The sequence below is a fragment of the Rhincodon typus genome, chromosome 19 (genome assembly GCF_021869965.1).
Source record: "Rhincodon typus isolate 14 chromosome 19, sRhiTyp1.1, whole genome shotgun sequence".
Lineage (NCBI taxonomy): Eukaryota > Metazoa > Chordata > Chondrichthyes > Orectolobiformes > Rhincodontidae > Rhincodon > Rhincodon typus.
The window spans coordinates 9687447-9699529 of NC_063350.1; the positions used below are offsets into that span (position 1 = coordinate 9687447).

General features: G+C 44.7%; 1 protein-coding gene across 1 annotated transcript in view; it reads right to left on the reverse strand.

Moving 5' to 3' along the window:
- Positions 1-12083, reverse strand: part of LOC109932249 (protein CBFA2T1-like) — a 77946-nt gene that overhangs the window by 18683 nt on the left and 47180 nt on the right. The window contains exon 11 of the mRNA XM_048608529.1: positions 8943-9091. Within this exon, the coding sequence (XP_048464486.1) occupies positions 8943-9091 (149 nt within the window). The remainder of the gene's footprint in view (positions 1-8942; positions 9092-12083) is intronic.

Sequence of the window (12083 nt, forward strand, 5' to 3'; positions counted from 1 at the left end):
CTCATCTGAAACTCTGTGTGAAGTTTTAATCTCCTTATTTAAGGAAGGGTGTAAATGCATTGAGGATGATTCAGAGGAGATTTACTAGATCAACATTTGGAATGAGGGGATAACACCGTGTGGGGCTGGAGGAGCGCAGCAACACAGAGCAGGAAAGTTGACGTTTTGAGTTGGGACCCTTCTTCAGAAATGGGGGAAGGGGAAGGGAGCGCTGAAATAAATAGAGAGAGGAAGGGTGGGGCAGGGGAAGGTAGGTGGGATGGTGATAGGTGAGTGCAGGTAGGCAGTGGTGGGGATTGGTCAGTGAGGTGGGAGGGGTGGATAGCTGGGAGAGAAGATGGACAGGCTGTGTCAGGTCAAGGAGGCGGGGATGAGAGGGAGCGTTGGTCATGGGAATAGGCCGGGGGTGGGGAGAATGAGGGGGTTATTTTACGAGGAGTAATTAGACAGGCTGGGCTTGTTTCCACTGGACTGTAAAAGAGTAGGGGGTTATTTAGAATCCCTACAGTATGGAAACAGACTATTTGGCCCATCAGGTCTGCACCAACTTTTTGAAGAGCTCCCACTCAAACCCACACCATTCCTGTAAACCCACATTTCCCATGGCTAATCCATCCAACCTGCACATCATGGGTAATTTTGCATGGTCAATCCACCCAACCTGCACATCTTTGGACTGTGGGAGGAAACTGGAGCACCCGGAGGAAACCCACGCAGACACTGGGAGAATGTGCAAACTCCACGCACTTGCCCGAGGGTGGAATCGAACCCAGGCCCCTGGTCCTGGCAGGCAGCAATGCTAACCACTGAGCCACCATACTGTCCCAGAGTACTTGAGATTCTAAAAACTTGACAGAGTGGGCATGAAAAGAATGGCTTCTGTTCTGTGGGAGTTCAGGACTGTTTGCCACTGTTATAAGATCAGCGCGGTTGCCCTTTTAAGATGAATAGAATTTCTTTTCTCTTCAAAGGTTGTGAGATTTTGGAATTCTCCCTCGGAAAGCAGTGAGGAAGGGACACTGAATATTTTTAAGCCAGAGGTAGATAGATTCTTGTTGGGTAGAGGAATGAAAGGTTATCGAGAGTAGGTGGGAATGTGGAAACACAAACAGATTAGCCGTGATCATATCGATCATTGCAGCAGGCTTGAGGGGCCAAATGGCCTAATTCTGCTCTTGTTGTCTCTGGTCACATTTCGGAGAATTATGGAGCTGGAGGAGTTGACGGGCCAGAGCCATGGATGAATTGGGAATTGGGGATGAGAATTTTGGGAAAATGTTGTTGATCAGTAGGGAGTGAATCTATCTCAGGGAGCACGGGGGTGGGGTAGGGAAACAGGAGTTGGTGCAGGTAAGAACAGGGGCAGGCTGATCTCCAGCTTTCAGCCATAAAAACATGGAAATAAATAAACTTTTGTTTGTGTAGCCCTTTTCACAGCCTCCAGACAGCCCAAAAGTGTTTTCCAGCCAATTAGGACTTTTCTTGAAGTGGAGCCACTCGTACAATGTAGGGAACGCGGCAGCCAATTTGTACACAGCAAGATCCCACATATACTCTGCCCTGCCTTAACTCAAATGTGTCAAAATTTGAAATGTTTGATTTGATTCTGAAGAAGAGTTCCTGATTTCTGCTGCCCTCTTCTGAAGGCAAGCTTCCTGACCTCACCCCTCAATAACCTACCTTTAATTGTCAGGTTTTGTCCTACTTGTTGCCACTGTATGGGAGCTCTGTGAGCAGTTTTGATCCCCTTATGTAAGGAAAGACATTTTTTCAATTGGAGGCAGTTCAGAGAAAGTTCACTGGGATAAACCTTATTATGGAGGGATTGTATTATGAACAAAGGTTAAACAAGTTCAGACTCTACTCCCTGGAGTTGAGAAGAATGCAAGGTGATCTCATTGAAACATATCGGATTCTTAAGGGGTTGACAGGGTAACCAACTACAGACACTGAAAATCTATAGATTTAGTCAGTACTAGACTGCTGTTTGTGGGAGCATTTTTTATTCACTCATGGGATATGGGCATTGCTGGCTGGGCCTAGCATTTATTGCCCATCCCTAGTTGCCCTTCAGAAGATGGTGAGGAGCTGCCTCCTTGAACCAATGCTGTCCACAGGCTGAGCTATTGATGCAGCTGAGTGACTTGCTAGGCCATTTCAGAGAGCAGTTGAGAATAAACCACACTGCTGTGGGTCTGGAGTCACATTTTCTTTCCTTTATTCATTCACGGGATGAGGGCGTCACTGGCCAGGCAGCATTCATTGCCCAGAGGGCAATTAAGAGTCAACCACATTGCTGTGGGTCTCGCGTCACATGTAGGCCAGACCAGCTGAGGATGGCAGATTTCCTTCCCTAAAGGACATTAGTGAATTAGATGGATCTTTCCAACATGGTCTTCAGTAGGTTCTTAATTCTAGATTATTTTTATTGAATTCAAATTCCACCATTTGCCATGGCGAGATTTGAACCAAGGTGCCCAGAATATTAGTTGAGTTTCCTGGATTACTACTCTTGTGACAACACCAGTAGGCCATCACCTCCCCAGTGCATTGGAAGACAATTCAGAGGAGATTTCTGTGTAGAACTTGTCTGCCACATTCTCTACAACAGGCTGGGCACTTTGAAAGTACGTCACTGGCCAGCAGGATATTTGGATCAGCTTCAAGTTGTGAAGATATTATATCAATGCAAGTCTTTATTTGTTATGGTCCATCTAGATAGTGGGTCCAGGTAAATGGCATGTTGTTTGAACCCATGACCTCCTGACCCAGAGGTTATAGGGAAAGCAACTGCGGAAGGCTGTTACTTAAGAGGAAAATCGTCTTGACTATGATGAGGAACATCTTGGCCTGTGATTTTAACAATTTTAACATTGTCTCTCGTTTGTTTGTGTGTACCGGATTATTGTAGAGAATCCGGGATTAAATGTGGAAACTCTGGTATCTGGCAAGGAAAATGGAATGGAGGAAAATTCACATTGCTGGGTCTTTTTGGTGAGAGAGGAAGGTTTCCATATGGTAAGCTGAGATCTTCTCAGCTGATGCCGCCTCAGTCATTCTCTTCACTGGTCTGATGTCTCAGTTTGAATGCTCCCTACTTGCTGCTGTAAAACATCCATCAAGTTATACTCATTATAAAAATGCACATTAAATGCCAATTTCAATGTACTAATACTAACTTACATTTGTAAAGCACCTTTAACCTAATCTATCTTTCCAAGCCACTTTATAAGACGATGAAACAGCAAAAATGGACATTGGATAATTTAAGACAACAAGGTGCAGGGCTGGATGAACACAGCAGGCCCTTCTAGACCCTTCTAGGCCCGAAACGTCAGCCTCTCTGCTCCTATGATGCTGCTTGGCCTGCTGTGTTCATCCAGCCCTGCACCTTGTTGTCTTGGATTCTCCAGCATCTGCAGTTCCTACTATCTCTGATCCAATTGAATAATTTAAAGCAGTTCTAGGGCAGACAGCCAAAAACCTTGGTCAAAGAGTTAGATTTACAGCAGTGCCTTTAAAGGGTTCTTGAGATACAGGTAGGATATTCTGGATGTCTAGGTGACTGAAGGAACATCCATCAATAGCCTGGCGATTAATATCAGGGATACTGTTGTCTTTAACTCATTCACAGGATGAGTGCATGACTGGTTAGGCCAGCGTTTATACATAGAGTCATGCAGCACAGACCCTTCAGTCCAACCTGACCTTGTTCCCAAACTAAACTAGTCCCACTTGCCTGCGTGTGGCCTATATCCCTCCAAACCTTTCCTATTCATGAACTTATCCAAATGTCTTTTAAATGTTAGAGTTAGAATCCCTACAGTGTGGAAACAGGCCCTTCAGCCCAACAAGTCCACACCGAACCTCAGAGCATCCCACCCAGATCCATCCCCCTATGACCCACCTAATATACACCCTCGACCTCACTGAACACTACGGGCAATTTAGCATGGCCAATCCGCCTAACCTGCACATCTTTGGACTGTGGGAGGAAACCGGAGCACCCGGAGGAAACCCACACAGACACAGGGAGAATGTGCAAACTCCACACAGACAGTCGCCCGAGGCTGGAATCGAACCCAGGTCCCTGGCGCTGTGAGGCAGCAGTGCTAACTACTGTGCCACCGTGTCGCCGTGTAACTGTACCTGCAGCCACCACTTTCTCTGGCAGTTCATTCAACACACTAACTACTCTCTGTATAAAAAAGTTGCCCCTCATGTCCTTTCTAAATCTTTCTCCTCTCACCTTAAAAATATGCCCCTTAGTTTTGAACTCCCCCACCCTAGAGAAAAAACCCTTTGCCATTCATCTTATCTATACCCCTCATGATTTCATAAACATGTATAAGGTCATCCCTCAACCTCCAATGCTCCAATGAAAAAAGTCCCAGTCTTTCCAGCCCATTTTTTATATCTCAAACTCTCCATTCCTGGCAACATCCTGGCAAATCTTCTCTTAAACCTTCTCCAGTTTAATAATATCCTTCCTATAATAGAACGACCAGAACTGCGCACAGTACTCCAGAAAGGGGCTTCAACAAACTCCGCATGACATCCCAACTCCTATACTGAAAAGTTTGATTGAATGAGGTAAAATAAAAGCCTGCCTTTCATACCCACACAATGTTTGAAATCACCTTTACAGCCAGGGGTCCATTGTAACACAGGAAACACACCAGCCAACTTAGACATAGCAAACTTCCATAAGTGTGATCTGATGGTTGTTTGAGGGACGAGTGCTCCCAGGACAGCAAGGTTCACTCCCTTACTCTTCTCCAAATCACTGGCATGAGATCTTTACCACCCTCCTGAGAGGGTATATGGGATCTCAGTTCAACATTTCATCTGAAGGACTGGCAGATTTAACACTCCCTCAGTAGTGACCAGGGATTGCTAGCTTGTTCTGTTCTCACGTACTACAATGGGACTTGAACACAGAATCTTTTAACTCAGTGTTACTGAGCCATGGCTGACAGTGAAAATGAACTTCACATTTTTTATTGAACAAAATCCAAATCCCTTTGAATTACTAGCTGTTTTATTTCTCGCAACGGAAATGGACAAAGCAGAAACAATGACAATGTATAGACAGCGTGCAAGCAGTCAATACCTTCCACATTTGAATGTCATCACAAATGCATGTGGGGCTTGGATTTTGGCTCCATACTTTTCCTCCCTTATGATTATTGCCCAAAAGAGTCAACCGTATTGCTGTGGGTCTGGAGTCACATGAGGGCCAGACCAGATAAGGACAGCAGATTTTCTTTCTTAAAAGGACATTTGTGAACCAGATGGGTTTTTCCTGACAATTGAAAACGAACTCATGGTCATCATGGTCATCATTTCAGGTCTTTTTTTTTATTGAATTCAAATTCCACCATCTGCTGTGGTAGGATTTGAACCCAGGTCTCCAGACGTTACCTGGGTCTCTGGACTAACTGGACTAACTAATATCACGAGGCCATCGCCTCCCCGTTGTGGTCCCTCATAAGGCCAAAATTGGAAGAACATAAAATTCACAGAGCAATGTGGAAACTCAAGGAGATTGCAGGGATAAGGGGAGAGTGCTGATATCATTGGACGAGGAATCAAGAAGCTCAGGCTTCCGCTGTCAGTAAGAGGGATTCCAATCCTGCCAGGAATGCAGGTGGAATTTATTCACTTACTAAATCTGGAATCGAAGTGATGGGACTGTTAAACTATTTTCAATTGTTGTAAAAACGGTCTGGCTCACGAATGTTGTTCAGGGAAGGAAACCTGCCATCCCGTACCTCCATGTAACTCCAGACCCACAGCAACTTGGTTAACTCTTAACTGTCCTCTAATCTGATCCACTGATCCACTGAATTCAAGGGTCATTCAAAAAAAGGGCTACAAATACTGGCCTTGTCAGTGATGCCGACATCCAATGAAATAAAGGAGGTGGAGGGATTTGGAAACAAGGATGAGAAGTTTGAAGTTGAGGCTTGCTTGATTGGGAGTCAGTGTAGGTCGGGGAACACAGGGGTGATGTCTTCAAAAACGGACACGGGCAGAAGAGTTTGAATGATCTCCAGTTCTGGGTTATTCGGTGCAACTTACACTCAGAATCCCTACAGTGTGGAAACAGGCCCTGCGGCCCAACAACTCCACACCGCCCCTCAAAGCATCCCACCCAGACCCATCCCCCTAAACACTGTGGACAATTTAGCTTGGCCAATGCACCGAGCCTGCACATCTTTGGACTGTGGGAGGAAACCGGAGCACCCAGAGGAAACCCACGCAGACACGGGGAGAATGTGCAGACTCCACACAGACAGTTGCCTGAGGGTGGAATCAAACCTGAGTCCCTGGTGCTGTGAGGCAGCAGTGCTAACCACTCTGCCACCCAGTGATGGTTCCTGAGATGGACATTGTTCTTCTCTACCTTATTTTGTTCAATGCGTTTTGAAGCAAAACTGATACATTGGGGGATAGGCAACGCCAGCAGCCAAAACAAAAAGATTGTCACAAAAAAATTGTGTGGCCATTTCAAGGGGAAAATCTCTTTCCCCATGGTGGGAATCATTCCTGACCACAGGGAACAAGAGTATTAGACAGAGTAAATGCAGGAAGGATTGGTTGTGGGGTCTAGAACCAGAGGATGATATGTCTGAAAAAAGACAAGCCTTTTAGGATTGAGATGAGGAGAAATTCCTTCACTCAGAGATGGTGGTGAATCTTTGGCATTCCCGACCCCAGGAAGCTCAGTCACTATGTGACAAGAGTTTTGGTAGACATTTGGTAGAATGTCACTAATGACATTGAAGGATATATGACATTGAGGTAGATGATCTAGAATGGCAGAGCAGGTTTGAGGGGCTGAATGGCCTACTCCTATATTTCTTCCTGATGCATACGAAGGGATTACAATACTTAAGTGGTTACGGGGCAGAGAAACCTGGGTGTGTATGCGCATAGACCATTGAAGGTGGTAATAGAGTGCAGTCAGTAAATCACACACTATCCTGACATTTATGACTAGGTGCAGAGAGTACAGGAGCCAGGGGGTCTTGCTGAACTTATACAAGACACTTGTTAGACTTCATCTGCAGTATTATACACAGTTTTGGGATATCTCACTCTAGGAAAGATGTGAATGCAGTAGGGAACGTGCAGAAGAGATTGACAAAAATGGTTCCAGAGATGAGAAACTTCGGTTACGAGGATAAATTGGCAAGGTTGGAACTGTTCTTATGGGAGAGGAAGAGGCCACGAGGTGATGACAGGAGTTTTCAGAATCATGAAAGGTCTGGATAGAGTAGACCCGGGAGAAACTGTTCCCGCTCATCCAGGATTGAGAGCAAGAGGGAACAGATTTAAAGCAATTTGCAAAGGTACCAAATGTGATGTGAGGAGAAAACATTCTCACACAGTGAGTAGTTAGGATCTGGAATGCAGTGCCTGGTGTTGTGGAGTTGCGTTCGATTGAAGCATTCAGGATGATTATTTGAATTAAAACAATACACAAGGGACGGGGAAAAAGGCAAGAGAATGGTGTGATGCTCAGTGGAGAGCCAGGGCAGACGTGATGGACTGAAGTGCCTCTTTCTGCACCATTCTGTGATTTAATGGGACATTAGATAAACAATTAAGGGGAGACAGGAATAGAATTTTACGACAAGATGAGGAGGCAGGGTGAAGCATTGACGCTGGCACGGACTAGATGGGTCGAATGGCCTATTTCTGCACATTCTCTCAAAACAAACTTCAGTCTGAAGCAAAGTCTACATGTTCCAGTCTTCTGGACCTAAATCTTTTCTGTCCCATACTTAATTTCCACTGGGTACAGTTTTGAAAGTTGCTGGGATGTATACAAGGTCTGCCTTAAAGTATTGAGTGTTGGGGCTCAGCACAGCTGGTAAATATATTGTTCTTTTTGTCTGTGTTGGATTCAGCCCAGGCTGATGGATTGAAACTCTGTTGCTGTTGCAGCAGGCAATTTCCTTCCACCGATTTGAGCCAGATTTGAATCCTATTGCATGTCACTGCTAGCTGATGGCATAAAACTGCCCATTATGTCTCATCAAATTGACTATTTTGTTTAAAATGATCTTAACAATGGCTGCTGTGGAAATCTAAATGTCACATTCGTTTCCTGAGGTTGACTTTGATGCATCTTTGGTACAACGCAATGGAATCTTAGCCATGCAATGATCCAGAGGCATTTAGCTAAAGTGAGAACATTTAGGCTCAGAGCTGGCTGACAAAAAAACAGCTTTAGCCTATCTATTTTCTGCCATTATATTCTCTCTCTCTCCTTTTAACGAAGAAAAATTAAAAACCTCTTCGTACAAACAGAGGTCATTATGCAAAGAAGCTGTTCATTGACTGAAGCTTCCTCGTTTGAAATAATCTTAGCAGTTTGGGTAATTGAAATATAAAAGAATTAGCAACACTAATTTTGTAGCACCCTGCCAATGGTGACATCTGTAGTCATTCCTGTTGCCTTGCACCTCCCCCCACCCACCTTCCCAATGCCCAACCAGCTACCCCCTCTCTTCCCCCGCCACCCCGACCTTCCCTTCTTACGAAAGGCAAACATTTTTCACAGTCAAAAGCTGAAAGACAAGAGCAGTGACAAATCTGTTCAGGGCAGTCTTATTGCATGCTTGCCCAGGGCTGTGTGTGACAGCTGTACGCAGGAGTTAGATGGTGGGGCAAGGTGAAGGTGTTTCAGTGACAAGTTTGGAAGCAACAGCAGCTCCCAGGGAGAGAGAGAGAGTGTGAACAGCGCGTGTTAAAAGAAAAGGGACGAGCTGTATACACTTGAGACGAGTGAGAATGGAAAGGTCCACCCAGGCTCCTCTATCTGAGCCGAGTGCATTCTGGTGAGCCACCTGTGTCAGAGTCTGTACTGCAACGTTAACCCTCGCAACTTCCTACGTGAAAATTTTTGGGGAAACCTTGCTTTCTCCCACCTGCTCTGGACGACTTTCGCGTCTCGGTGCTGGTCAAACTTCTCCCCTTGACATAGAGCCCCACCAGCTCGGCATTCTGCCAACAAAAACTTGCATTTGCCTGGAGCCTTTAAGGTCGTGCAGCCGTCCCAGGGTACTTCACAGGACAACTATTGGGCAAAATTTGATACCCAGCTCACAGGTGGAAAGGCCTAGTGGTATTATCGCTGGACTGTTAATCCAAATAGCGTTCTGGGGACCTGGGTTCAAATCCTGCTATGGCAGATGGTGGAATTTGAATTCAATAAAATATCTGGAATTAAGAACCTAATGATGATCCTGAATCCATTGCCAATTGTTGGGAAAAACCAATTTGGTTCACCAGTGTCCTTTAGGGAAGGAAACTGCCATTCTGGCCTACATGTGACTGCAGACCCATTGCCCATGGCAACATGGTTGACTCTTAACTGCCCTCTGGGCAATAAGTGCTGCCTAGCCAGCAATACCTTCATCCCCATGAATGAATATTAAAAGAAATATTTTAGGGCATGTGCCTACAAAGATGCTCAAAGAGATTTTAAAGAACGTCGTGAAGAAATGGAGAGACGTGGAGGGGTTTGGGGAGAGGTTAAGATCCTTAGGATCTGGGAAGCTGATGGTTGTAATGCAGTGTTTAAAACTCAGGGTGGCTGAGAGGACAGATTGAGGAGTGCAGAAATCTTGGGAGGATTCTAGTGCTGGAGGAGGGTGTTCGGATAGGGATGAGTGAGGTCATGTGTGAAGTTTTCTGCAAACTTACCTTGCTATATGATACCCATACTAGTATGCCCTTTCAATATCACACTGCTGCTGTTTCTTTTTGAAGTAGTAAAGATTTTTGTGTGTGACTTGCCCTGCCATAGAATGGATTGGAGACAGTCCGACCATAACACTACTTAGCTAAATTATTACCTGCCATCGTAGCTATAAATGAGCTGTGAATATTAACCGGAGTTAATAGCAATCTTGGCGTGGTTCTCCAGAAGACTTTAGCTGCTGCGATAATTTATTTTAGTCAAGCCCTTCCCATCAATGTTTCCTTTGGTTGTGTCAGCACCTCCCCATTCAATTCTGCCATGTCAACATGTAACTGCAGGCTGTGAGCAGTAGGGGTCTCTGTACCATCAAATTCCAAATTCTCATCAATTTTCTCAACTCTGCCGCTTTCCTGTATATTTTAAAAATTATTATATTCATCAGCTAGTGGGAAACTGGAGGATGGGAAGCCTTTTAAAAAACCAGCAGTGGACAACTGAAAAAGCAATAAAGGGGGAGAAGATGAAATATGAGTATAAGCTAGCTAGTAATGTAAAAGAAGATTGCAGGAGTTTTTTTTTAAAAGATATGTGAAAGGTAAGAGAAAGGCAAGAGTGGACATTGGACCACTGGAAAATGAGAATGGAGAAATGGTAATGGGAAACAAAGGAATGGTGAAGGAACTGAAGAGGTACTTTGCATCAGTCTTCACTGTGGAAGACACCAGCAGCATACCAGCATTTCGAGAAGCAGTGGAGCAGAGTGGGTTGAGTGGCCATCAATTGGGAGAAGGTGCCAGGGAATCTGAAATGCCTATGAAACAGGTTAGGGTCAACACCATTGTAACAGAGTCAAAATAGGCATGTGGATACATGAGTAATCATTATATTGATTTCCTTCTAGTCAGAGAGAGGGAGAGAGAGAGATCTCACCTCATCAGAACTGATGACAAAAACATTCTCATACAAATTTCCTGTAGGCATGTGTCATTCATTTGTTTGATACAATAAAAAAGAATCCCAATGGCTTTATAAATAGAGCACAAAAGCTAGAGTTATGCAAAAGAGTTCATAAATCATTGGTTACATTTCAGTTAGTACATTGTGTCTAATTCTGGGAACCACATTATAGGAAGCATGGCAAGGTGTGTAGAGGTTTACCAGAATTGCCCCAGTGATGAGGCAGTTCAGTTAAGTAGGGGGTCTCGAGTGACTGGGACTGTTCTCCACCCGAGAGAAGGTTAAGAGGAGATTTACTAAAGCTGTTCAAAATGTTTGAGGTGTTTTGATAAGCTGCATAAGGAGTAGAATGGGGGCTGATAATCAAAGGATTTATAACTGGCAAAAGAGCCGAGGGAAAATTAACACTTTTTCTGCAGTGACTGCGATCTGGAATGCTTGGCCAGAATGAGAGGTGGAAGCGGATTCTAATTGTAACCATCAGAAGTGAAGAACACATAGACTTTCAACAAAGGTCATTGCAGGGCTATGAGGGAAGAGCAGGGGGAGAGGGTCGAAAATCATTTAAACAGCAGGCAGAGACAACTTGGTCCAAATAGCCTCCTTCAGCGTTTGTACGATGGTTGGGAGCTGATATGTGCCATTTTATTTCCTATCTCCACTGAATGTGTGGATGTGTCAGAATTAGCTCCAGTGACTGATTTCAGGAGGGAGAGCATCCACAAAGGATGTACTTTTCTGGTTCATGCTGTGAAGAGGCTGTTGACATGAAGATGAGAATTGCTATGTGTGTTCGCACATGTAGGATTACTGCTTGAGCAAGGTACTGAATGTCATTGTGGAGACCGTACCACAGCAAAGAGGCAACAGGGATGGCAGGATGGTGGGTACATCAGGGAGGGAAAGGAAGAATATTGGTTCAGGGTGTGGGCGTTTAAAATGTATACAGGAAAAAGGAACCTTGTGTAATTAGTATGTACCCAAATATCTTCCCCACCTGCCTGGATGCTAGATATTTTGACCCAGAAAGCAGGAATAAGTGCTGAATGTCAATCCTTACATCAGAGAATTTGATTGAAAAGCTTTAACCACCTTCTGCAACTATAATTGCACCCCCAAACCCTCGGCCTACTTGGCAGTATAGAGACATGAGGAATGGTTGTTCGATAGTACAGTTTTGGGGGGGGTTCTAACCCCTGACACACTACTGCATGGTAAGCTAAGCCACCTTACTGCCCGCCAAATAGGCATAGAACTCACAGCACCCTTTGTATAAAACTATCTGTTGGCACCCCCCAACTAGTGGTAGTGTGGGCATTAAACTTGGAAGGGTTACCCAAAAATAGAAACAACTACAGCGAGTGAGTGTGAGTGTGAGTGTGAGTGTGAGTGTGAGTGTGAGTGTGAG